This window comes from Nematostella vectensis, chromosome 13 (assembly GCF_932526225.1).
Source record: "Nematostella vectensis chromosome 13, jaNemVect1.1, whole genome shotgun sequence".
NCBI classification, from domain to species: Eukaryota; Metazoa; Cnidaria; class Anthozoa; order Actiniaria; family Edwardsiidae; genus Nematostella; species Nematostella vectensis.
In genome coordinates, this window is record NC_064046.1 from 8,853,275 (window position 1) to 8,879,353 (window position 26,079).

The window sequence follows — 26,079 nt, forward strand, 5'->3', positions numbered from 1 at the left end:
TTTATATTACAGGTGTCGGAGGCTGATATTGTTGTCCAGGTTGCTCTGATATCAGAGAGCAGAAAGTATGTGTCGTACTTGGTCTATTTTAGTGTTCTTATACAGTCAGTGTATTAGAGATGAAATAGCTCATTGACTTTGGAGCTTTTCTCTTTAAGCAAATGGAAATGGGTCACTCCCAAGTCAGGTCAGCATTTTTTTTTCAGAGGTGTAAAACCTCTACATCTGTTGTGAATCTCGTGTGAAGTTTTCAGAGGTGGAATAGCTCTACATCTACTGTGAATCTCATGTGAATTTTTTAGAGGTGTAAAACCTCTACATCTGTTGTGAATCTAATGTGAAGTTTTCAGAGGTGTAAAACCTCTACATCTACTGTGAAACTCATGTGAATTTCTCAGAGGTGTAAAATCCTCTACATCTTCTATATAGATTGGTGGTTTGGAGTTCCTATCCCTACTCGCACCGTTTTACCCTGTTTTGGGGGACGTAAAAGAGCCGTTAGGTATTGTTGGAATGTGGTCGATGGTATAATCGTAAAACCTCACACTTATGACTGTAAACTGAAAGGCTGCATCTATACTGACGAATAAAGTCAGTTACATTTGAAGTGCATTTGATCATGTCTTACAATGTTAGTTTGTTCTATACAGACACTCGACGTTTCATTTCATTATATATACGACACCCTGTAACAATGCTGAATTGTTGCTTTTGACAGCTTGCAGTCTATCTTGGCGACCTTCGGCATCGAGACACAGACTCCACAGCAGATTGAACCGATTCAGATCTGGCCCCCTGCTCAGCTTATTCAGGTAAAAACGCCTTAAAGACGCACTTGTACGTTTGAGGCTTGGTTTTAGCGTTATCTCAAAATCATATGAAATAACCGAGATGACTATCCAAGTTTTTCTTACTCGTGATACAGGCTTATGAGAGATTAGGTGTCAATCAGAAGCTAGGGATGATGGGAAGACCGTCTCGACCAATAGGAGCGCTAGGGGCAAGTAAGGTAAGGTAACCTGGCAATTTAAAAAATTTGTCTTTTTCCTCTTGTTACTGGGAACACTTGATTTTGAGCCTCCCTGTGTTGTGCCTTCCACACAAGTACAACTGTCTTCCGCACAAGTACAACTTACGTAGGCTTGCTGTCCAAAGAAATATCTTTTCCTTCGATGTTTTTCATCTTTTTTAAGCCATAGTCCTTTAAAATGTGGACCCATCTTATGTCTCTAGATCTATAATTTTATATATCGTAATTCTGTCTAATTATGTATAGTATGATAATAATGATTTGATAATGTTCCAAGATCTATCGTATTCTTGGTCGTACGGTGGTGACCTACCCCAAGCTCCTGGATGAGTTGGATTTCTACATGTCATGGGACATGTTTCTTGTCATTGATGAAATTAAGGTTGGTCAAGCAATTAATGGTAATAAGGGCTGAATGGTATGACTAGGAAAACTACAGACAAGCTGTAGAATGACTAGGTGGTTTGCTTTGGCGTGGTGGAATAAGGGAGAATTTCATGCCTCTGTGACAACAAGGAGTAGTTTCGCTAGCCTGTTTTCACTACTCTTTGCTATTCTCACTAGGGGAAAAAATGTGTGATTTTGGGTCCAAGGAATTTACATCTCTTTGTAAAATAAAAGCCTGTCTCTGCATAATTTACAGCCCTTTCTAATAGTGTCACCAACCAGGCCATATTCAAACCCGTTTTTGCGCCCCACCTTCCTCCCCACAACAATGAAAAAGGCACAGAACTCATTAGGTTACTCGCCTACAGCTGTCTTGGGCGACTCGATTCCCCACTTAGAACCTGGGGCATTGCTGAGTTGACCTGGTGAGGATATAGTACTTGTCTGGTTTGGTTACTCTTTTTTTCTTCACTCTGTCTCACAGAGGCGTATAACATACCAACACCTACGCAGACCACGTAGTTACTCTACAGCTTGTCTGTGTGTTGATATATTTCCCTAACAAGGCCTGAAGTGTGACTGATCATTTATCCTTAATATTGTGTTAACTTCTCCCCAGTCAGTGTTGTCGTTTGTGCGTAACAACTGGAGCATGCGCGGAAGACCTACGCTCTGCTTCCTGCTCAAGGAGAACAACCTCAGGTACGCAGTACTTGTCCATTCATGATTGTTATATCCCCCCCAATAGGCCTGCTAAAGCTTTAGAGATACATAAGGCCAATCACGCCGCCATTTCATGCTCCCGCAAAATTTCGAGGCAAACAGGCAAACAAAAAGGCATACATTCCCATCGGCACATTCAAGCGAATATCTGGGATTTTTTCAATAAGATATCGTCAATGAAATAACAGACTTTATTCCAGGATGGTCATTTTGAAATTTCTTGCAATTAAACCGTTGCATTTGTCAATTTAAACAATGAAAAGGAGTGGGTGATCGACATTCTTTAAAACTGATGAAACTGATGTGGATTTTTTTCCAAAAGGGGCAAACATTTTCACGAGATGTTGGATCTGTTGGCCTCCTTCAAGAGTGGAGAGTGCGCCGGTGTCAAGGTCAGGCTGGGGAAACTGCAGACCCTTGTATCTACTGGTTGCACTGAGCACTTGGACTTCGTACAGCCCGATGACGAGTTAAGGTGCGTTGTATGTCTTGTATCTGCTGGTTGCACTGAGCACTTGGACTTCGTACAGCCCGATGACGAGTTAAGGTGCGTTGTATGTCTTGTATCTGCTGGTTGCACTGAGCACTTGGACTTCGTACAGCCCGATGACGAGTTAAGGTGCGTTGTATGTCTTGTATCTGCTGGTTGCACTGAGCACTTGGACTTAGTACAGCCCGGTGACAGGTGAGTTATATAGTGTCTAGTTTTTGCAGGTTGCAATGTGAAAGGCATGTTCGGCTCAGGTACGCAGTCCAGGACCAGAAAAATCTACTCACTTCGAGACCAGGAAATAAACCAAGAACCTCAGGCACCCTAATATAAGATTTCCATATCAGAATTTCATGCAATGGCAGTAAAAGCATGCCAGTAATTGATTGGTTGATATGTCCTCAGCGCAAGTAGGACTGACACGGAGGAGATGGAGTTTGAGCGGCAAAGGATCATGGAAGTAGAACCAATAGAGGCCAGTCCCTCCCGGCAGAGTACCCGCTTCAAGCGCCTGAGCCGTTCACTGACTGTCAATGATGATGATGACAAGGGGAACCCTTTGGATGATGAGGATGGGAGAGAGCTGGTGACGAAATCTCGTGAAAGCCTTGTGTATGATCTGCAGTCCACTACCTCGCTAGCAAAGTAAGCTCACGCGGATTTCTGCATTTTATAGAAAACTAGGAAGCCAAACCTTTGTTATGGTTAGATTTTTTTATCAATATTTGATTTCAATGGCTATTAAGAGATAACCGCCAAAATTAATGATTTTCACACAAACACTTCATAGAAGATCCGGTGAATTCAGGTTCTCTCCACAGTGTCCGAGAATTTTCACAGCAGGATTAACGTACTTACTCCATTAAGCAAGAACAGTTTGGGCAAATTCAGAAATTTCAATGGTTCCCGGTGATGCTAAACATTTTAACAAGCTGGCTTAAAATTTTAGTCAGGTCGGGTTTTGGCAGTCTGTTTCAGAGTAGAATACTTTTATAGAAGGGAAATAAATCAACCCATTGTTGAAATAGTATGTTTACGCCTCTGTGGAAACAAAGCAGAGGCAAACAACATACCAACGCAGACAACCTAGTTACTCTACAGCTTTTCCGTAGTTTTTCCAGTTATACCACTTTTATAATACTTTTTTTATTTATAAAAGTTGATATCTATCTTGAAGTTGAATGTACAATGACAATGAACATTTCCCTACTCCACACAGACAAATGCTTATCCTTCAAGAGCTTCTAAAGCGTGAGGGTAAAGACTTCATGACTACGGATGGTACAGTCCTTGAGCGCATCGACTCCGTTTACCGCAGGGCGGGCTATGACAGGAACTGGTCTGTGGTGCGGAGAGGGGCGGGACTCCTTGGCAAGCTTGCAGACAGCTTAGCACCTGGCATCACCACCATCCTTGTGTCTGGGAAAGTGGTGAGGATTTTGTATGTAGTGTCTGGTCTGTTAACATAGCTCATGGGAGAAATGTACGTTCCAGTATTACCGTATATTGTCCGAGCGCTGGTCTGTTTACACATGTCATGAAAGAGATGTACGTTGTCTATTTACCTAGGTTTCAATAGCGATGAATTGACTCTGGTATTATTGATACACATTACGATCACAATGTACAGCATTTTTTAAATGTGCCGACTTAACGTAGGAATGATTATACAGGTTAACCTCGCATGTATTGTGTTATTTTTTAATGTGCCGACATTGGTCTGTAAATACAGGTGACGATCGGCATGAACGGTATTGTTTTGTGGGTTCTAACTCAGCTTTGTTTTGTTTATACAGGTTACGATCGGCATGAACAGTGTTGTTTTGTGGGTTCTAACTCAGCTTTGTTCTGTTTAAAAAGGTTACTATCGGCATGTACGGTCACGAGGAAGATGTGATTTACGAGCCCATCACGCCAGCTACAATACAGGTACGTCGTCATTCCATATGAGAAAGGTACACACTTGGAGAATTCTAGTGCGAAATACAACTTGCTGCGCCCCTGGGCCTATCCGATATGGACCAAGTTTACCCACCCACCCAGCCATGGGTTGCTGATGACGGGATAAACAAATCCTCTCTTTCAGAAAATCCTGTACACCTATTGTTATCCACATGACGTCAGAGAGGCAGTGCTACAGCAGGAGGTACGTCATAAGTGGTGTAGCCAGAATACTAAGGGGGGAGGGGGTAAGTCAGAGGTATAGCCAGAATACTAAGGGGGGAGGCGGTACATCAGGGGTGTAGCCAGAATACTAAGGGGGGAGGGGGTACATCAGGGGTGTAGCCAGAATACTAAGGGGGAGGGGGTACATCAGGGGTGTAGCCAGAATACTAAGGGGGCAGGGGTAAGTCAGGTGTGTAGCCAGAATACTAAGGGGGGAGGGGGTAAGTCAGGGGTGTAGCCAGAATACTTAGGGGTGAGCTGGTACTTCAAGGGTGTAGCCAGAATACTAAGGGGGAAGGGGGTAAGTCAGGGGTGTAGCCAGAATACTAAGGGGGAAGGGGGTAAGTCAGGGGTGTAGCCAGAATACTAAGGGGGAAGGGGGTAAGTCAGGGGTGTAGCCAGAATACTAATTGGGGAAGTGTTACATCAGGGGTGTAGCCAGAATACTAAGGGGGAAGGGGGGAAGTCAGGGGTGTAGCCAGAATACTAAGGGGTTAGTCAGGGGTGTAGCCAGAATACTAAAAGGGGAGGGGGTAAGTCAGTGGTGTAGCCAAGGGGTAGGGGTTAAATCAGGGATGTAGCCATGATAGGGGGTGAGTCAGGGGTAAAGTCCTTCCAATCAAAAGGAATCTCCAAATGTTAATTACACTATTTTATAAGGGACATCAATTCTCTCGTTTAGATGGTTTAGTATTCCTTCTGTTAACCATTTGATTTAAAGTATGTTCATCATTCTTTAAGACGTGTTTCTACCAACGTTAATTCATAGACATGATATTTTTGAAATCATATTTTAAAGAGAGGTCTCACCTTTTGTTTTTATGCTACAGTGTTCTTTTTTAATATATCGACGTTCCATTAACCTCAATTATCCCGCATTCGGTTTGGATTAAAGTAGCATTTTGTTTTTGTACTACAGTCGCTTTTTTTCCCAAACTTCTACCTTCGATTAACCTCGATCGGTTTTAATTTAGTCAAGAGTATAACCAGGATATGTTGAGAAAGAGGGGGGAGGGGTCAGCTAAAAGTATACCCATGATATGAAGGGGGAGGGGAGGGGTCAGCTAAAAGTATACCCATGATATGAAGGGGGAGGGGAGGGGTCAGCTAAAAGTAAACCCATGATATGAAGGGGGAGGGGAGGGGTCAGCTAAAAGTATACCCATGATATGAAGGGGGAGGGGAGGGGTCAGCTAAAAGTATACCCATGATATGAAGGGGGAGGGGTGGGGTCAGCTAAAAGTATACCCATGATATGAAGGGGGAGGGGAGGGGTCAGCTAAAAGTATACCCATGATATGAAGGGGGAGGGGAGGGGGAAGTAAGGATTATTGTGAAAATACGTTGAGTCTATGTGGCAGTACGGAAGCTCATTATTTCTAGATTATTTTAAAAAGATTTTAGACCTCCTCGGCTATTATCTCAGCTTTTATCATTATTTTTTTTGCCATAGGTTTAAACTTTGTTCTGACTGTTTTTGGCTTGACTTCTGCTATTTTTTTTGCCTTCGTGTATGGACAACCTAGCAACATTTCAGATTCTAGACCTAATCCAGCAAATTGTGCACGACAATTTCAAGTTTGCTAAAATTATATTTGGTACAACAAGGGCTGCATATTGAACGAAAACAATAGCGCCTCTCTCTTGAGTAAAAGTTATCCTTTTCGATGCGAACTAAATATGGCCTCAAAGCAACACATTACATTCTATGAAGTCTAATGTCTTGTTAGTGTTGAATAAGCACATATTCCTACGTTGATTATCCTATAGCCCGTTGATAGGCTCCAGATCGAGGGTAGAAAAGGGCGCGCATCATTATCATAAACGACTTTTGGCGCCGAAATAATATAATATTATCAATGAGATAACTGAGATCCAAGTACCCTAAAATACGTATTTATCATATACTACGAAAGTTTAAACCTTTTTTTAAGAATAGTATTCTTGTTATCCAGAATTCAAAGCCAAAACTATTATTTGGCCAAGTATTACTTTTATCCGGCCGTCATAACGTGAGAGTATATGCGGGAAAACTGGAAATGGGGCAAAATTGGGAATCGTATCACAGATAAGATGCACGGCCATGACTTTCGTGTCATTTGGGTGGCTCCTAAAAGAGCCGTTGTTTTGTGCAGCACGGATTGTACCGTTTACTTGCTGCTGGTGTACTTGGTGACGGCCTTGGTTCCCTCGCTCACGGCGTGCTTGGCCAGCTCACCGGGGAGAAGCAGACGAACGGCCGTCTGGATTTCCCTGCTCGTGATGGTGGACTTCTTGTTGTAGTGCGCCAGGCGGGAAGCTTCACCAGCGATGCGCTCGAAGATGTCGTGCACGAACGAGTTCATGATGACCATGGCCTTGCTCGAGATACCGGTGTCGGGGTGGACTTGCTTCAGCACCTTGTAGATGTAGATAGCATAGCTTTCCTTACGTCTTGACTTTCTCTTCTTCTTGCCCTCTCCAACCTGCTTCTTGACGGCCTTTTTGCCTGCGGATTTTCCGACTGGGGTTTTTGGCGGCATTTTGCTACAGATTTTGCAAATGACAATAACCGCTCATAGGCTGAGTGGTCGTATTTATATCAAACAGACGGGGGATTACGAAGGGTCGCGGATCGAAAATCCCTATTTGTGATTGGTTACTTTGAGGTTAATATGATAATTTAGTTAAGTTACTTCTTAGGAAACATAGCCATGAATATTCGATGTCACAGGTCATCGTTCTATTGAGAAATAGTGATTTGTGATTGGTGCATTTCGATCCGGTGCTTATCAAGCTTGAGGTACATAAACCCGAAACGAACATTATTTCTCAGTATATCTTTACGCAAGAGTATTACTTCAAAATTTCCAAAATGTCAGGTCGCGGAAAAGGCAAAGCTAAGGGCACCAAGTCCAAGACTCGTTCATCCCGTGCTGGGCTTCAGTTCCCCGTCGGTCGTATCCACCGTCATCTGCGCAAAGGCAACTACGCCGAGCGTGTTGGTGCTGGCGCACCGGTCTACTTGGCCGCCGTGCTCGAGTACCTGAGCGCTGAGATCCTCGAGCTGGCCGGCAACGCTGCCCGAGACAACAAGAAGACCAGGATCATCCCCCGTCACTTGCAGTTGGCTGTCAGGAACGACGAGGAGTTGAACAGGCTGCTCCGAGGTGTCACCATCGCTCAGGGTGGTGTGCTGCCCAACATCCAGGCCGTGCTTCTGCCCAAGAAGACAGAGAAGAAGGCCAAGGCATAAGCAGTTTCTACTGCTACTCAAAACAACGGCTCTTTTAGGAGCCACCAAGTGACACGGGAGTCGTGACCTAACATGCAGTCTCCTTCCCCCACTTAACCCGCAAAATAGCCAATACACCACCATAATAATATAAGCAAATGTATTAAACTCGCAAAATAGCCCATACACCACCATAATAAAATAAGCAAATGTATTAAACTCGCCCATAAAAATATTCAAGAATATAGTCTCGCAAAATCTTGTATTTTAACATCAAGAACGTCAGCGATTAGTAGTAAACCGTTTCTTTGTGATATTCTGTAGGCATGACGGACGGCCATTTCCCGCTCAAATCCGTTATTTTTCAACTTACGATTTCCCCAACGATTATATATTGTTAGATTCATTTTTGTCGGCCGATAAGTAAGTATGATATACCACGAAATCCCCTCTAAATAACTATTTTAGTCGGGCACGTTTCAGCTAGCGTATCGGGGATGGTTCGCGCGCCACGGGGTAATAGCTCGGACTACGCAACGTAACTTGGCCGGGTTTTCTAATTAAAAACGGAGAGCGCGTCGCGAACAAGGCAAATTTCAGCCAATTCAGAGTATGTCGTGATTCATTACCAGATATCGGAAGCCTAACGTTTCGAATTGGTAATCCAATGATGTATTTTTTTTTCTCGTTGGTCACTTTCAAAAAGCAATGAAGACTGATTTACAGTTTGGCACGATATGTCTGCATTTGCTCATGACGTTTGTTGCATGTGGTGGCTCCTAAAAGAGCCGTTGGTTTGTGTTGACTAGATAATCTAGCCGCCGAATCCGTACAGGGTTCGGCCTTGTCGCTTCAAAGCGTAGACCACGTCCATGGCGGTGACAGTCTTGCGCTTGGCGTGCTCGGTGTAGGTGACCGCGTCACGGATAACGTTCTCAAGGAAGACTTTGAGAACGCCACGGGTCTCCTCGTAGATGAGGCCAGAGATTCGTTTGACTCCACCACGACGAGCGAGACGGCGAATTGCGGGCTTGGTGATGCCCTGGATGTTATCCCGAAGGATCTTGCGATGACGCTTCGCGCCTCCTTTTCCTAGACCTTTTCCCCCTTTGCCGCGACCAGACATGATGAGTGTGAATTAATTCAAACTGAATAATAACCTTCTCTGAAAGTTGTCGGGTTTATATACCCGATATACCCCATTGTGTATGATAATTAACTCAAGGGTCAATAGTGCAACAGATATTTATAAGTCAAATGACTAACATTTCGATCCGATTAATGTGATCCAAGCCCTGGTCCGAGGCCATGTTACTTGATTTAAATCATTGCTCTTTGACATATATCTCGTTAATTTAGCGGCGGAAGACGAAGAATCATTTAGTCTACTATCTTTAGGTAAATTTGTTTGTATAACATTCGGGATCGTAGAGATATTTTAGGAAAACTTAGCATTCAGAAACACAGTAAAGTCTTGGCGGGCTTTTTTTAGTGCAAGACTGGCCAATCAGATCGGACGATTTCTAACCAATCAGATTTATAGGCGGCAAGTATAAATTTTTGAAACCGGCCTGAACGCGCAATTCTTGCAATCTGTTCAACCGACTTGCTGACGAAATGGCCCGTACCAAGCAAACTGCCCGTAAATCTACCGGAGGAAAGGCTCCCCGTAAGCAGCTCGCCACCAAGGCAGCACGTAAAAGTGCTCCCGCCACCGGTGGAGTGAAGAAGCCTCATCGTTACAGGCCCGGTACCGTCGCTCTCCGAGAGATCCGTCGCTACCAGAAGTCGACCGAGCTTCTGATCCGCAAGCTGCCCTTCCAGCGCCTGGTCCGTGAGATCGCTCAGGACTTCAAGACCGACCTGCGCTTTCAGAGCTCTGCCGTGATGGCTCTTCAGGAGGCTAGCGAGGCTTACCTCGTTGGTCTGTTTGAGGACACCAACTTGTGCGCCATCCACGCCAAGCGAGTCACCATCATGCCCAAGGACATCCAGCTTGCCCGCCGCATCCGTGGCGAGAGAGCGTAAACAGTTCCTCACAAGAACACCAACCAACGGCTCTTTTAGGAGCCACCACATGCAAAAAGCTTATGGCTCATGCTTACAGGAATATTTTCCCTTATTGCCATTCACGATATATTATAAAAAAAACGTATATGGTTCTGTTTATTTTCCCGCTTTTTTTTTTTGTAGCGGGTTACGTAAATTAATTGAGAATTAATTTTCTCCAACCTTATTGTTTCCGATGCAATATTACTGCTTATATAAAAGAAAGTACCCATTGTATTCGTATGAATTATGAGAGTAGACTCGATCTGTCAAATTTCCACTTGCGAAAATTCCCGCTTACTTTGACGATAAGGGTTATGGGGACCTATTTTCCTTTGCAGCCGTCCACGTTTGTCAGTCGCAAAAGAGCTCCAATCCCCCGTTCATGAGAATGCATATATAAATCATTTTATCAGTCGGTTATTTACCGAGCCCACTGTTTGAGGAAGGAAGAGCTTACGTTACGTATCGAGGTCAACTCAATAGGCGAAATATGGCTGCTGATGATGGATCTTATAAATTTTGGCATAGGGGTTCATTTTGATAAATTTTATCACAGATATATGGATAATATTGTGTAGGCATGGATGGATGAGGCATGACTTTTGAATAAGTGGGTGGCTCCTAAAAGAGCCGTTGTTTGATGTAAAGTGACTGTATAGTCTCTTTACTGCTTGGCGGGCTTCTTGGCGGCCTTCTTTGCTGCGGGCTTCTTCGCTGCTTTCTTGGCGGCTGGCTTCTTTGCCGCGGCCTTCTTGGGCTTGGCGGCTGCTGGTTTCTTAGCAGCAGGCTTTTTCGCTGCCTTCTTGGGCGACTTTGTTGCCTTCTTAGGTGCTGGCTTCTTGGGGGATTTCGCTTTCTTGGCGGCAGGTTTTTTGGCGGCGGGTTTCTTGGCAGCCTTGGGTTTCTTAGCCGCTGGCTTCTTTGCTTTCTTTGGCTTCTCAGCCTTTACGGCCTTGTTCAATTTGAACGAGCCAGAAGCTCCAGTACCCTTGGTGTGGACTAGAGCGCCTTTCGCGCTCATGCGCTTGAGGGCCAGCTTCAGATGGGTGCCAACGTCTCCGACCTTGTAATTGGCCTTGATGTATTTCTCGATGGCCTGGCGGGAAGATCCGCCGCGTTCCTTCAGTGCACCGATAGCTGCTGCAACCATCTCGGTGTACTTGGGGTGCTCTGCTGGCTTGGCAGGCTTCTTGGCGGGTTTTGCTTCGGTGGACATATTGATTGGAGTTGTGTTGTTCTCGGTGAGAATGTTAGCGAGTATTGGTGTTTGAGCGCCAAACTCCGCAAATATATTCAGTGTGTGCGGACCTCTGCGGAACCAGGATCGACACGGAATTGCACAAGATGGCGCCCGCAAAGTGTGTTTGTTTGCTTCGTTTGTCTCCCTATAACTCCAATAATATTGCATGATAGGTAAAAATTCTACCTTACTATTGATGAACAAAATCTAGTCATTATATTAGATGGTTTTTTAAGTCGAAGTGTTGAAGATACGACGAGTTACGATTCGAATTCGTCAAAATGTAGCTAGCGAAGTTTCGATCCTCAAGTTGTTACACTGAAATGGCTTCCGTAGAAATGCCTTAATTTTTATAATAAACATTTCAGCGTGTTATTTACTTATTGTTTTATTTATTTAATCCATTAGAACTGTAAGGATTCGAAGTTTAGTTATACTTTTTGGCAATTTAATACAAGATACAAATACAGTCAACTGTCCGTTCGATACTGTCAACAAAAGATCCATCGGATTTTTCCACATAAAAACATCACCCTAATTTCACTAAAACCATTTAATTTATTGATTAGTAAGGTATGCATTACCGCTCATTTCAATTATTTCTCGATATCTGGGTAAATTCGCAAATTTTATTTATAAGGATGGATACTTTGTCAAAATCGGTTATTAATGTTTATATACTCGCAACTAATGAACTTTTTAACACTTGTTTCCATTTTGATATTTTCTATTAGCAGTCCTGATAAGTTTAGATAAAGCATGGGGTAGTCTTCTATCTCAATAGTTGGCACATTCTTTTTAAAAACATATTGACAATTTTTAACACCGAGCCTCAGTTCGTTTTTTTCACCTCGGAATCTCTGATTTTGTTAAACATGATCTGTTTTATGTTGTTAGTTCAGGCCTGGACTCGATATGTAAGTCAATTAGACACATGACATAGATCATGTGACGTTCCGTTTTTATTGTGATTCTCTTTGGTGGCCGTGACAATCTTTATTTCCAGAAAAAAACGATTGTCTGTTTTGTGTGTGTGATGATGATGGGGGGTGTCACAATTTGTTACACCTATTTCTTGGGCATAAGGGGAGGGTCCTATTTTTTTCAAGTATTTCTAGAACAAATCTGAGCTCTCGGCATGAACAACTGGAAAAACGTTATGGGCAATAAAGCCGGTAGTATCAACCGATCAGTTGACTTGTGGTTTATTGTAAAATATGTTTTGAGCGATTGGGCCACCATTTAGCATGTGACACCCTAAAGGATAGCAGAATCAGAAAAATCCTAAAACACCCAACTAAGAGATAGCAGTTGGTAAGAATTTTATACTCTGTTTTTAGTGCTTAGAGTAAGAAATTGCACCCTGAAATTGCACATTTTAGGGGTAAGAATTGCTGTTGACGGCACCCAAAGTGCTATCCCATAGGGTTACAATTGATGTTATGGACCATCACCATCTTGTAGCTCCCCCTTTTAAACCCGGAGTTACCCTTGTAAGCCCTTCATCGTACCCTAGGTATTGACCATGCAGTTACTGGGGTAAATCTGAGCAAACATCAATTTGTTAGTATAAGATTGTCCACTATTAGGTTGTACAGGAACCTATATTTGCCATATTGTTGACAAATATTTTGACTTTATGTGTTATCCAAAAAGGCAGCCTAAATAATTAAAAATAGGATAGCTATAATAATTCTTGTGCTTTTGGGTGAATCTGTCTGCAGATGGTGCTTTACCTGGCATCATATGTTGCCACCATGCCGGAAGCCTTCACCGGGATGCTCAAGATCAGGATTGGCTGGATCATACAAGCCATGCGCCACCTACTGAGCTACGGACCTAACCTAGGGGTAAGGGGTGGGGAGCTACAGACTTAACCTAGGGGTGAGGGGTGGGGAGCTACAGACTTAACCTAGGGGTGAGGGGTGGGGAGCTACAGACTTAACCTAAGGGTGAGGGGTGGGGAGCTACAGACTTAACCTAGGGGTGAGGGGTGGGGAGCTACAGACTTAACCTAAGGGTGAGGGGTGGGGAGCTACAGACTTAACCTAGGGGTGAGGGGTGGGGAGCTACAGACTTAACCTAAGGGTAAGGGGTGGGGAGCTACAGACATAACCTAGGAGTGAGGGGTGGGGAGCTACAGACTTAACCTAGGGGTGAGGGGTGGGAGCTACAGACTTAACCTAGGGGTGAGGGGTGGGGAGCTACAGACATAACCTAAGGGTGAGGGGTGGGGAGCTACAGACTTAACCTAAGGGTGAGGGGTGGGGAGCTACAGACTTAACCTAGGGGTAAGGGGTGGGGAGCTACAGACTTAACCTAGGGGTGAGGGGTGGGGAGCTACAGACTTAACCTAAGGGTGAGGGTTGGGGAGCTACAGACTTAACCTAGGGGTGAGGGGTGGGGAGCTACAGACATAACCTAGGAGTGAGGGGTGGGGAGCTACAGACTTAACCTAGGGGTGAGGGGTGGGAGCTACAGACTTAACCTAGGGGTGAGGGGTGGGGAGCTACAGACATAACCTAAGGGTAAGGGGTGGGGAGCTACAGACATAACCTAGGAGTGAGGGGTGGGGAGCTACAGACTTAACCTAGGGGTAAGGGGTGGGGAGCTACAGACTTAACCTAAGGGTGAGGGGTGGGGAGCTACAGACTTAACCTAGGGGTGAGGGGTGGGGAGCTACAGACTTAACCTAGGGGTGAGGGGTGAGGAGCTACAGACTTAACCTAAGGGTGAGGGGTAGGGAGCTACAGACTTAACCTAGGGGTGAGGGGTGGGGAGCTACAGACTTAACCTAAGGGTGAGGGGTGGGGAGCTACAGACTTAACCTAGGGGTGAGGGGTGGGGAGCTACAGACTTAACCTAGGGGTGAGGGGTGGGGAGCTACAGACTTAACCTAGGGGTGAGGGGTGAGGAGCTACAGACATAACCTAGGGGTGAGGGGTGGGGAGCTACAGACTTAACCTAAGGGTGAGGGGTGGGGAGCTACAGACTTAACCTAGGAGTGAGGGGTGGGGAGCTACAGACATAACCTAGGGGTGAGGGGTGGGGAGCTACAGACTTAACCTAAGGGTGAGGGGTGGGGAGCTACAGACTTAACCTAGGGGTGAGGGATGGGGAGCTACAGACTTAAAACCTAGGGGTGAGGGGTGGGGAGCTACAGACTTAACCTAGGGGTGAGGGGTGGGGAGCTACAGACTTAACCTAGGGGTGAGGGGTGGGGAGCTACAGACTTAACCTAGGGGTGAGGGGTGGGGAGCTACAGACTTAACCTAGGGGTGAGGGGTGAGGAGCTACAGACTTAACCTAGGGGTGAGGGGTGGGGAGCTACAGACTTAACCTAGGGGTAAGGGGTGAGGAGCTACAGACTTAACCTAGGGGTGAGGGGTGAGGAGCTACAGACTTAACCTAGGGGTGAGGAGCTACAGACTTAACCTAGGGGTGAGGGGTGGGGAGCTACAGACTTAACCTAGGGGTGAGGGGTGGGGAGCTACGGACCTAACCTAGGGGTAAGGGGTGGGGAGCTACAGACTTAACCTAGGGGTGAGGGGTGGGGAGCTACAGACTTAACCTAGGGGTGAGGGGTGGGGAGCTACAGACTTAACCTAGGGGTGAGGGGTGGGGAGCTACAGACTTAACCTAGGGGTGAGGGGTGGGGAGCTACAGACTTAACCTAGGGGTGAGGGATGGGTAGTTATGGACCTATTGTAAGGGTGAGGGGTGGGTAGATACATACCTAGCCTAGGGGTAAGGGGCAGGGTTACAGGCCTGACTTAGGGGTGAGGGGTGGGTAACTACTGGTCTAACCTAGGGGTGAGGGGTGGGTAGCTACTGATCCAACCTATAGGTAAGGGGTGGGGTTACAGGCCTAACATAGGGGTGAAGGGTGAGGAGCTACTGATCCAACCTATAGGTAAGGGGTGGGGAGTTCAGACCTAATTTAGAGGTGAGGGGTAAGGAACCAGGGGGAGGGGAGAGATAAGTCTATGCATCATCTAATGAACTTTTGACCTGAGCTAGGTGTGGGGGGAGGGGAGGGATAAGTCTATGCATCATCTAATGAACTTTTGACCTGAGCTAGGTGTGAGGGGAGGTGAGAGATAAGTCTATGCATCATCTAATGAACTTTTTACCTGAGCTAGGTGTGAGGGGAGGGGAGAGATAAGTCTATGCATCATCTAATGAACTTTTGACCTGAGCTAGGTGTGAGGGGAGGGGAGAGATAAGTCTATGCATCATCTAATGAACTTTTGACCTGAGCTAGGTGTGAGGGGAGGTGAGAGATAAGTCTATGCATCATCTAATGAACTTTTGACCTGAGCCAGGTGTGAGGGGAGGGGAGGGATAAGTCTATGCATCATCTAATGAACTTTTGACCTGAGCTAGGTATGAGGGGAGGGGAGAGATAAGTCTATGCATCATCTAATTAACTTTTGACCTGAGCTAGGTGTGAGGGGAGGGGAGAGATAAGTCTATGCATCATCTAATGAGCTTTTTACCTGAGCTAGGTGTGAGGGGAGGGGAGAGATAAGTCTATGCATCATCTAATGAACTTTTGACCTGAGCTAGGTGTGAGGGGAGGGGAGAGATAAGTCTATGCATCATCTAATGAACTTTTGACCTGAGCTAGGTGTGAGGGGAGGTGAGAGATAAGTCTATGCATCATCTAATGAACTTTTGACCTGAGCTAGGTGTGAGGGAGGGGAGGGATAACTCTATGCATCATCTAATGAACTTTTGACCTAAGCTAGGTGTGAGAGGAGGGGAGGGATAAGTCTATGCATCATCTAATGAACTTTTGACCTGAGCTAGGTGTGAGGGAAGGGGAGAGATAAGTCTATGCATCATCTAATGAACTTTTGACCTGAGCTAGGTGTGAGGGGAGGGATAAGTCTATGCATCATCTAATGAACTTTTGACCTGAGCTAGGTGTGAGGGGAGGGGAGAGATAAGTCTATGCATCATCTAATGAACTTATGACCTGAGCTAGGTGTGAGGGGAGGGGAGGGATAAGTCTATGCATCATCTAATGAACTTTTGACCTGAGCTAGGTGTGAGGGGAGGGGAGAGATAAGTCTATGCATCATCTAATGAACTTTTGACCTGAGCTAGGTGTGGGGGGAGGGGAGGGATAAGTCTATGCATCATCTAATGAACTTTTGACCTGAGCTAGGTGTGAGGGGAGGGGAGAGATAAGTCTATGCATCATCTAATGAACTTTTGACCTGAGCTAGGTGTGAGGGGAGGGGAGGGATAAGTCTATGCATCATCTAATGAACTTTTGACCTGAGCTAGGTGTGAGGGGAGGGGAGAGATAAGTCTATGCATCATCTAATGAACTTTTGACCTGAGCTAGGTGTGAGGGGAGGGGAGGGATAAGTCTATGCATCATCTAATGAACTTTTGACCTGAGCTAGGTGTGAGGGGAGGGGAGGGATAAGTCTATGCATCATCTAATGAACTTTTGACCTGAGCTAGGTGTGAGGGGAGGGGAGAGATAAGTCTATGCATCATCTAATGAACTTTTGACCTGAGCTAGGTGTGAGGGGAGGGGAGAGATAAGACTATGCATCATCTAATGAACTTTTGACCTGAGCTAGGTGTGAGGAGAGGAGAGAGATAAGTCTATGCATCATCTAATGAACTTTTGACCTGAGCTAGGTGTGAGGGGAGGGGAGAGATAAGACTATGCATCATCTAATGAACTTTTGACCTGAGCTAGGTGTGAGGGGAGGGGAGGGATAAGTCTATGCATCATCTAATGAACTTTTGACCTGAGCTAGGTGTGAGGGGAGGGGAGGGGAGGGGAGGGGTAAGAGCATGTGTCACCTACTGAGCTATGGACCTCACTTAGAGGAGAGGGGTGGGGAATCAGGCAGGGAGGGAGGGAGGGGAATTATTACGATATACAACATCTACTAAGTTACAGAAAAAAAAACATAAAAGGTGAGGAATGTAATCAAATGAAATTAATGAGTGATGAGTTTGAAATTCAGGAGGGTTAATGGGTCATGGGGACTTCACTAAGTTTGTGCAGTTAATTAACTTTTTGTTGTGTTGTGTGGTCAGTCACTATATGCTCAGCCACCAAGCGGCATCAAAAAGCTCCTTAAGATTGTGCTCAAGTCACGAGGCAAGCTACATGGACAAGACCTAGCACCCAAGTAAGTGCATCTTCACTTCTCTTTTGACCAGACACTACCCTATGGATAGGTTTGTTAAACCTATAAAAAGAATACTAGGATCATAGTAAGTGGAATTAAATCCAAGTCCTCTAGCTTTTAAAGAACTCTATTATCCCACAGATATTTAATGCCTTAAATAGGCAAGTCGCGCTAATGATGTTTTGAGTGGCAAACCCAGGATAAATAAAATTCACCAACGGCTACAGCTGTCATCCCAGAGAGCAACACAAAAAGTAAAATCTTTTAATAAAATAAAGCCTTTTTTGACATAGACAATTTCTAAAATTTGTGAAAACTAAATAAGTTGTTTTATTTTGTTGTTGGTTTGCTGCCAAAAGCCAGAATGCACACAAGTTTACAACCCAAAAAGTCATGGGATTTCTTAGAGCAAGTCGCTAATTGTTGATGTTTATCCGTAGGAATCCACTGCAGATCCGCCAGCTTGACGGCGCTGTACATCGTGTTCCACCCGGTTTCTATGACAAAGGTATCTAGCGTCATTGTGTGGGATATGTTATACAGAATTTACTGTGTTTGTTGTAAATAAATTGAGTGTAGATCAGCCATTCCTTTGTTGTTATGTGGTTTTTTTTTGCAAAATAAACAGTTCAAAGCAGTTTAAAGCTATATTGACAATATTTGATTGGATGGATCTCAGTAAATCATTTGAGCTAAGCTCTGGCAATGGGTATTGAGTGGGAGTGTTAATGGCAGAATTATTTGCCTTCATAAAATTCCTTGGGTTAAGAATGGATGCCTATCCCAAAATAATTGTCCTTACCTGTGTGTTTTGGATAAATGTGTTTTCATTCTGGAATATCCTGTGCAGCTCAAACTTGTCCTCAATGTAGCACTGTGCATGTTGTGTTGATCTTTTTTCAGTCTGGAATATCCTGTGTAGTTTAAACTAAACGTCACTGTGTGTGTGTTGTCTTGATGTGTTTTCAGTCTGGAATATCCTGTGTAGTTCAAACTTACCATCACTGTGTGTATTGTCTTGATGTATTTGCAGTCTGGAATATACTGTGCAGTTCACCTGGGGGCATCAAAGTCAGCAACCATCACCTTGACCAGGTCAGCTGTAATTATTTTCACTAGAATCAGGGGGAGGGGAGAGATAAGACATGAACAACCATCTGAGCTACTAACCTGGGGGGTGGGGTGGTGGGGAGCCACAGACCTATAACCTAGGGGTGAGGGGTGGGAAACGGGAAGGGGAGGGGAGGGATAATGGACCATGCATCAACTACTTAGCTACCTGAGATATCTCTATATACTAGATGTCCAATTGTTTAGTGTTGACACAGATGTCGTTGCAGACTTAACTTAGATAATAAAACTCCCCTCTTGAAATATTTTCTAATCCTGCTTGTGTAAGAGTTTCCACTCCATGGGTTTCTGTCTCTGATCATTTAACGAGCAATTCTATAAAAGCTTACTATATGGGAGTCTGTGACCCAAGGTTGGAGTTTCTTGACCCAAGATTTACACGATGATTTGTTCTAGCTGCCAACGATATCTGACATGACCAAACAAGAGAGGAATTTCCAGCTGAAAGTAGAAGAGCTTCTGAGCGACATTTCAAATCCTGAGTACAGACAGCTGGTAGTGGAGGTGAGGAGGGTGTGGAAAAGAGATGATGAGAATGTTAACAGGTTAAGGGGGTGGAGGGGGAGAGGGAAAGGATAGGGTGTAGGGGGTGGAAAGGGGAGGAGATGGATTGGAAGAGGGGGCGAGAGATTGGAAAGGGGTAAAAGGGAATTTAAAGGGGAGAGGGATTGGAAGGGGGAGAGGGATCGGAAGGGGAGAGGGATAGGAAGGGGGGAGAGGGATTAAAAGGGGGAAAAGGGATTGCAAGGGAGGAGAGGGATTGGAAGAGGGGGCGAGAGATTGGAAAGGGGTAAAAGGGAATTTAAAGGGGAGAGGGATTGGAAAGGGGAGAGGGATTGAAAGGGGGAGAGGGATTGGAAGGGGGAGAGGGATTGGAAGGGGGAGAGGGATTGGAAGGGGAGAGGGATTGGAAGGGGGAGAGGGATTGGAAGGGGGAAGAAGGATTGGGAGAGGGATCGGAAGGGGGAAAAGGGATTAGAAGGGGGGAGAGGGATTGGAAGGGGGGAAAGGGATTGGAAGGGGGGAGAGGGATTGGAAGGGGGGAGAAGGATTGGGAGAGGGATCGGAAGGGGGAAAAGGGATTAGAAGGGGGGAGAGGGATTGGAAGGGGGGAAAGGGATCGGAAGGGGAGAGGGATAGGAAGGGGGGAGAGGGATTGAAAGGGGGAAAAGGGATTGGAAGGGGAGAGGGATTGGAAGGGGGGAGAGGGATTGGAAGGGGGGAGAGGGATTGGAAGGGGGGAGAGGGATTGGAAGGGTGTGAAAGAGGGATTGGAAGGGTGTGAAAGAGGGACAGAGGCGAGGGGGCATTACAGAGGCGAGGAAGGATATGGTGGATGACGATGATTGATTAAGACCACATTGCCTTGATCGTATGTCTGATTTTTTTTATTCCGATAGTTGTTGGTTGTCTTGGCAACTATTCTGGAACGCAATCCCGAGGTGGATTTTGATGACTGCATCGACCTTGATAGTGTGAGTATTCTTTCATGACTAGTCTATGCCTGTAAGTCTATGCCAACAATTCACTGCAGTCACTTCAGTCTAGTGATGTCGCTGTGACAGCCTGTTGTTACTGTTTGCTTGTGATTTATTTTTGATAAGAAATGTGTAAGACTTTGTCTACAAATTCTTTGTTTACGAATTGCTCAAAAATCTAGATTTATATTTTGACAATGGAATCGATTCTTTTACATTTCCTTGCGGTGCTTTTGAATACCATCTCTTGGATAAATCCTTGAGTATCCGGGTATGGTAATGTTTAGTTTGCATTTCGGACTTTTACGGGTTGGCCCTATGTTTTACAGGCCTCAGCGACTGAAGATATAAAAACTTATTAAAAAAGAATACTTTAAAAAAGTACCACTGTACCAAACTACTAATGTACTGTGTTTTTCAGTTTCTAGAAGAAGCAATAAAACTCTACCTCATCGATAATCCAGCAACGGTATGTTCTGAACAGCTGTGTGAGGCATTTCCCGGACTACTGATAATGTCAGCATCTCTACCCTTATGATGAATCTAGGTCTTTTCAATTAAAGTTTCAGTAATGGCCCTTGGTAATTGTTCCTTTGGGATTTGGTAATTGTTCCTTTGGGATTTGGTAATTGTTCCTTTGGGATTTGGTAATGGTTCCTTTGGGATTTGGTAATGGTTCCTTTGGGATTTGGTAATGGTTCCTTTGGGATTTGGTAATGGTTCCTTTGGGATTTGGTAATGGCTCCTTTGGGATTTAGTAATGGCTCCTTTGGGATTTGGTAATGGTTCCTTTGGGATTTGGTAATGGTTCCTTTGGGATTTAGTAATGGCTCCTTTGGGATTTGGTAATGGTTCCTTTGGGATTTGGTAATGGTTCCTTTGGGATTTGGTAATGGCTCCTTTGGGATTTGGTAATGGTTCCTTTGGGATTTGGTAATGGCTCCTTTGGGATTTAGTAATGGCTCCTTTGGGATTTGGTAATGGTTCCTTTGGGATTTGGTAATGGTTCCTTTGGGATTTAGTAATGGCTCCTTTGGGATTTGGTAATGGTTCCTTTGGGATTTGGTAATGGTTCCTTTGGGATTTGGTAATGGCTCCTTTGGGATTTAGTAATGGCTCCTTTGGGATTTGGTAATGGTTCCTTTGGGATTTGGTAATGGTTCCTTTGGGATTTAGTAATGGCTCCTTTGGGATTTGGTAATGGTTCCTTTGGGATTTGGTAATGGTTCCTTTGGGATTTGGTAATGGTTCCTTTGGGATTTGGTAATGGTTCCTTTGGGATTTGGTAATGGTTCCTTTGGGATTTGGTAATGGTTCCTTTGGGATTTGGTAATGGTTCCTTTGGGATTTGGTAATGGTTCCTTTGGGATTTGGTAATGGTTCCTTTGGGATTTGGTAATGGTTCCTTTGGGATTTGGTAATGGCTCCTTTGGGATTTAGTAATGGCTCCTTTGGGATTTGGTAATGGCTCCTTTGGGATTTGGTAATGGTTCCTTTGGGATTTGGTAATGGTTCCTTTGGGATTTAGTAATGGCTCCTTTGGGATTTGGTAATGGTTCCTTTGGGATTTGGTAATGGTTCCTTTGGGATTTGGTAATGGCTCCTTTGGGATTTAGTAATGGCTCCTTTGGGATTTGGTAATGGTTCCTTTGGGATTTGGTAATGGCTCCTTTGGGATTTAGTAATGGCTCCTTTGGGATTTGGTAATGGTTCCTTTGGGATTTGGTAATGGTTCCTTTGGGATTTAGTAATGGCTCCTTTGGGATTTGGTAATGGTTCCTTTGGGATTTGGTAATGGTTCCTTTGGGATTTGGTAATGGCTCCTTTGGGATTTAGTAATGGCTCCTTTGGGATTTGGTAATGGTTCCTTTGGGATTTGGTAATGGTTCCTTTGGGATTTAGTAATGGCTCCTTTGGGATTTGGTAATTGTTCCTTTGGGATTTGGTAATGGCTCCTTTGGGATTTGGTAATGGTTCCTTTGGGATTTGGTAATGGCTCCTTTGGGATTTGGTAATGGCTCCTTTGGGATTTGGTAATGGTTCCTTTGGGATTTGGTAATGGCTCCTTTGGGATTTGGTAATGGTTCCTTTGGGATTTGGTAATGGTTCCTTTGGGATTTGGTAATGGTTCCTTTGGGATTTGGTAATGGTTCCTTTGGGATTTGGTAATGGTTCCTTTGGGATTTGGTAATGGTTCCTTTGGGATTTGGTAATGGTTCCTTTGGGATTTGGTAATGGCTCCTTTGGGATTTGGTAATGGTTCCTTTGGGATTTGGTAATGGCTCCTTTGGGATTTGGTAATGGTTCCTTTGGGATTTGGTAATGGTTCCTTTGGGATTTGGTAATGGTTCCTTTGGGATTTGGTAATGGTTCCTTTGGGATTTGGTAATGGTTCCTTTGGGATTTGGTAATGGTTCCTTTGGGATTTGGTAATGGTTCCTTTGGGATTTGGTAATGGTTACATCCCTATACAATCCTGAGTAGTGGCGTTAGAGAATACCCCAGGCCTACGTTAAAGATATTGGAAAGATCCTAAACTTACCAGCCAAAGATGCAATGTAATTCTCCATTTACCGATTTTTAATGGCAGTTTGACAGAGCAAAAAAATGGCAAGTTTTCCCAGAATAAGGTCTGAATAACTTCGGTAAGCTTGAATTTTTGCATAGAGGTTCCTTATGATATGTAAACCAACATATCAAAAAGTGTTTTTTCTAATGGATTCGTCTTCGAGATATTAGACTTGAAGTGCAATTTTTAAATTTTCAAAGTATAAAGTTGGGCTCTGATCAGAAATCAAGCCACCTTTTCTTGCTAATATCTAAATTTCATATCTTCTAAGTTTCTTTAAAATTTGGAATTAAGCTTTTGGTCAGAGGAATCCATTGTATGCAGATTCGTGAGCTAATATATGGAGAATTGGAAAACTTGGTGCCATTTTTTTTGCTCTGTCTGGAAGTGGTTGATTTCGGACTCTTGGTGCATTGCCGGGTTGACATAACGGTGGATGGCAGAGGCTCTTTAAGCATTTTAATCCCTTTTTTTTTCAGGAGCCTGAGCAGTTCTTCAACACTCCTCCAGACGGAAAAGGTGGGACCACCACTTACCTGACGAGGGCGGTGGTCAATAGTCTCCTTGCAGAGGGGATGGATGTGGAGTCTTGCAGTGTCAGCTGAGCGGGATCTTGGCACAACCGGGGAACATCAGCCCACTGGTACATGGTACATGGACCTTCTAACTATAGAAACATCAACTTACTGGTACATGGTACATGGACCTTCTAACTATAGAAACATTAACTTACTGGTACATAGTACATGGACCTTCTAACTATAGAAACATCAACTTACTGGTACATGGTACATGGACCTTCTAACTATAGAAACATCAACTTACTGGTACATGGTACATGGACCTTCTTACTATAGAAACATCAACTTACTGGTACATGGTACATGGACCTTCTAACTATAGAAATATCAACTTACTGGTACATGGTAAATGGACCTTCTAACTATAGAAACATCAACTTACTGGTACATGGTACATGGACCTTCTAACTATAGAAACATCAACTTACTGGTACATGGTACATGGACCTTCTAACTATAGAAACATCAACTTACTGGTACATATCACATGGACCTTCTAACTATAGAAATATCAACTTAATGGTACATGGTACATGGACTTTCTAACTATAGAAACATCAACTTACTGGTACATGGTACATGGACCTTCTAACTATAGAAACATCAACTTACTGGTACATGGACCTTCTAACTATAGAAACATCAACTTACTGGTACATGGTACATGGACCTTCTAACTATAGAAACATCAACTTACTGGTACATGGTACATGGACCTTCTAACTATAGAAATATCAACTTACTGGTACATGGTACATGGACCTTCTAACTATAGAAACATCAACTTTCTGGTACATGGACCTTCTAACTATAGAAACATCAACTTACTGGTACATGGTACATGGACCTTCTAACTATAGAAACATCAACTTACTGGTACATGGTACATGGACCTTCTTACTATAGAAACATCAACTTACTGGTACATGGTAAATGGACCTTCTAACTATAGAAATATCAACTTAATGGTACATGGTACATGGACCTTTTAACTATAGAAACATCAACTTACTGGTACATGGTACATGGACCTTCTAACTATAGAAACATTAACCAACATGGCACATGGAACACCTTGATGTAGTCATTATTGTATTCGACATGAACGTCAAAATAGGACATCAATATTTTGTACAACATCAACATCTTGTTTGTACAACATGGACTCCACAAAAAAATCATCATCTTGTTAGTACATGGATCTGACAAAGGATCATCATCATGTTGGTACATGGACTCCATAAAAGGACCATCATCTTGTTGGTACATTGACTTCACAAAAGGACCATCATCTTGTTGGTACATGGACTTCACTAAAGGATCGTCATCTTGTTGGTACATGGACTTCACAAAAGGACCATCATCTTGTTGGTACATGGACTCCATAAAAGGACCATAATCTGGTTGGTACATGGACTCCATAAAAGGACCATCATCTTGTTGTTACATGGACTCCACAAAAGGACCATCATCTTGTTGGTACATGGACTCCACAAAAAGTCCACCATCTTGTTGGTACATGGACTTCACTAAAGGATCATCATTTTCTTGGTACATGAATCTGATAAAGGATCATCATCTCGTTGGTACATGGATCTCACAAAAGGATCATCATCTTGTTGGTACATGGACTCCATAAAAGGACCATCATCTTGTTGGTACATGGACTCCATAAAAGGACCATCATCTGGTTGGTACATTGACTTCACAAAAGGACCATCATCTTGTTGGTACATGAATCTGACAAAGGATCATCTTCTTATTGGTGCATGGATCTCACCAAACGATCATCATCTTGTTGGTGCATGGATCTCACAAAAGGATCATCATCTTGTTGGTACATGGACTCCACAAAAGGATATGCAAAGATGGCAAAAACCATCAAAACTTTTAAATATATCAATAAATAATTATTAACAAACTGATTTGATAAGGTTTATTGCGGAAACACTGTTTGACCTAGTTTGGGATATTAGTAAAAGATAGTATAGGACAGTGTTCTTGTTGATTAGCTGTAATTAATTTGCTGAGACTTGCTGAAAACGATTAGTGTAATTTGATACATTTTTATATTATTCTTATATTATTGGCAGTAACAGCTGCAATTTATGCACGCTACAAAATCAATAGGTGCAAAGATAAAGGTTTTCTAGATGTAAATAGAACTTGTGTAGATCTGATATGTAATGGCTAAGATGTAAAGCTAATTACGATAATGAGTGTCATTAAAACACATCAAGTATCAACTTCTGGGATTTTTATTAACCTTTGCGCGAGTTTAATACATAGTTCAATATCTAAACAGAGTAGTGGTCTAGGTAAGAAATCGTTTCATTGGGTCATTTTTATTCCAGGTCCCCTTTCCTAATTTCCTACATAATGGTCACTAGGGCGTCCCTGCAAAGGAAACAGGGATAACGATATTTGACAAACTGTTGTTATACGACACCTTTTTTATAAAAAAAAATAAAAACTGTGTTTTAATTTAAGTAACAGGTTACTAAATCATTAACCAGCTTTAAGCTTTGTTTATATTTGCTTACCTGAGCATGTTGGCAGGTTGGCCACAGGGAGCCCACTCAACTCAGCGCATTGTGTATTTAGCATGTGCTTTGGACTTTTATTCTTTTATTGAGAACTTCGTGACCTAATTGATATTCATAAACGAAGTCGAAAGCACATGCTAAATAACAATGCGCTGGGTTGAGTGGGCTCCCTGTGGGTTGGCAAGAACCAGAGTGAAATTGTCCCAGGGAAAACCCTGGCGGCAGTAGGGACGCTTACCCCCCGCCTCTGGCTAAGATGTAAAGCTAATGAGTGCCATTAAAACACATGAAGTATCAACTTCTGGGAT

The 26,079-nt window shown here is 43.8% G+C and overlaps 6 protein-coding genes across 11 annotated transcripts in view; 3 read left to right on the forward strand and 3 right to left on the reverse strand.

Moving 5' to 3' along the window:
• The window catches only part of LOC5518509 (phosphorylase b kinase regulatory subunit beta), a 33,555-nt gene extending 8,084 nt beyond the window's left edge, over positions 1-25,471 (forward strand). The window contains exons 13-31 of one of the 6 annotated variants that reach the window (XM_048720506.1): positions 13-65; positions 719-812; positions 926-1,009; positions 1,308-1,412; positions 2,037-2,119; positions 2,463-2,615; positions 3,036-3,275; positions 3,850-4,060; positions 4,491-4,559; positions 4,717-4,776; positions 13,027-13,152; positions 17,372-17,466; positions 17,907-17,974; positions 18,500-18,561; positions 18,994-19,101; positions 19,998-20,072; positions 20,497-20,544; positions 23,124-23,298; positions 23,391-25,471. In XM_048720506.1, coding sequence (XP_048576463.1) covers positions 13-65; positions 719-812; positions 926-1,009; positions 1,308-1,412; positions 2,037-2,119; positions 2,463-2,615; positions 3,036-3,275; positions 3,850-4,060; positions 4,491-4,559; positions 4,717-4,776; positions 13,027-13,152; positions 17,372-17,466; positions 17,907-17,974; positions 18,500-18,561; positions 18,994-19,101; positions 19,998-20,072; positions 20,497-20,544; positions 23,124-23,249 — 1,860 coding nt within the window. In that variant the 3' untranslated portion in view covers positions 23,250-23,298; positions 23,391-25,471. Of the gene's footprint in view, positions 1-12; positions 66-718; positions 813-925; positions 1,010-1,307; positions 1,413-2,036; positions 2,120-2,462; positions 2,616-3,035; positions 3,276-3,849; positions 4,061-4,490; positions 4,560-4,716; positions 4,777-13,026; positions 13,153-17,371; positions 17,467-17,906; positions 17,975-18,499; positions 18,562-18,993; positions 19,102-19,997; positions 20,073-20,496; positions 20,545-23,123 lie in introns of all 6 variants that reach the window. The other 5 variants (XM_048720507.1, XM_048720509.1, XM_048720508.1 and 2 more) reach the window with 5 other exon arrangements.
• LOC5518506 (late histone H2B.L4) lies at positions 6,209-7,337 on the reverse strand. Its single transcript, XM_032363300.2, has one exon. The coding sequence runs from the start codon at positions 7,316-7,318 to the stop codon at positions 6,947-6,949; it is 372 nt and encodes a 123-aa protein (XP_032219191.1). The 5' UTR covers positions 7,319-7,337; the 3' UTR covers positions 6,209-6,946.
• On the forward strand, positions 7,612-8,263 carry LOC5518508 (histone H2A). The gene has a single exon (XM_001638410.3). It carries the CDS (start codon positions 7,651-7,653, stop codon positions 8,029-8,031), a length of 381 nt encoding a protein of 126 aa, XP_001638460.2. The 5' UTR covers positions 7,612-7,650; the 3' UTR covers positions 8,032-8,263.
• On the reverse strand, positions 8,660-9,157 carry LOC5518571 (histone H4). Its single transcript, XM_001638473.3, has one exon. It carries the CDS (start codon positions 9,134-9,136, stop codon positions 8,825-8,827), a length of 312 nt encoding a protein of 103 aa, XP_001638523.1. The 5' UTR covers positions 9,137-9,157; the 3' UTR covers positions 8,660-8,824.
• Positions 9,598-10,296, forward strand: LOC5518521 (histone H3). The gene has a single exon (XM_001638411.3). It carries the CDS (start codon positions 9,628-9,630, stop codon positions 10,036-10,038), a length of 411 nt encoding a protein of 136 aa, XP_001638461.1. The 5' UTR covers positions 9,598-9,627; the 3' UTR covers positions 10,039-10,296.
• On the reverse strand, positions 10,604-11,336 carry LOC5518572 (late histone H1). Its single transcript, XM_032363299.2, has one exon. It carries the CDS (start codon positions 11,276-11,278, stop codon positions 10,727-10,729), a length of 552 nt encoding a protein of 183 aa, XP_032219190.1. The 5' UTR covers positions 11,279-11,336; the 3' UTR covers positions 10,604-10,726.
• Positions 25,472-26,079: the final 608 nt, after the last annotated feature.

Coding starts and splice junctions, on each gene's coding strand:
- LOC5518572 (XM_032363299.2), bottom strand. CDS start 11,278: ATGTCCACCGAAGCAAAACCCGCCAAGAAGCCTGCCAAGCCAGCAGAG.
- LOC5518521 (XM_001638411.3), top strand. CDS start 9,628: ATGGCCCGTACCAAGCAAACTGCCCGTAAATCTACCGGAGGAAAGGCT.
- LOC5518571 (XM_001638473.3), bottom strand. CDS start 9,136: ATGTCTGGTCGCGGCAAAGGGGGAAAAGGTCTAGGAAAAGGAGGCGCG.
- LOC5518508 (XM_001638410.3), top strand. CDS start 7,651: ATGTCAGGTCGCGGAAAAGGCAAAGCTAAGGGCACCAAGTCCAAGACT.
- LOC5518506 (XM_032363300.2), bottom strand. CDS start 7,318: ATGCCGCCAAAAACCCCAGTCGGAAAATCCGCAGGCAAAAAGGCCGTC.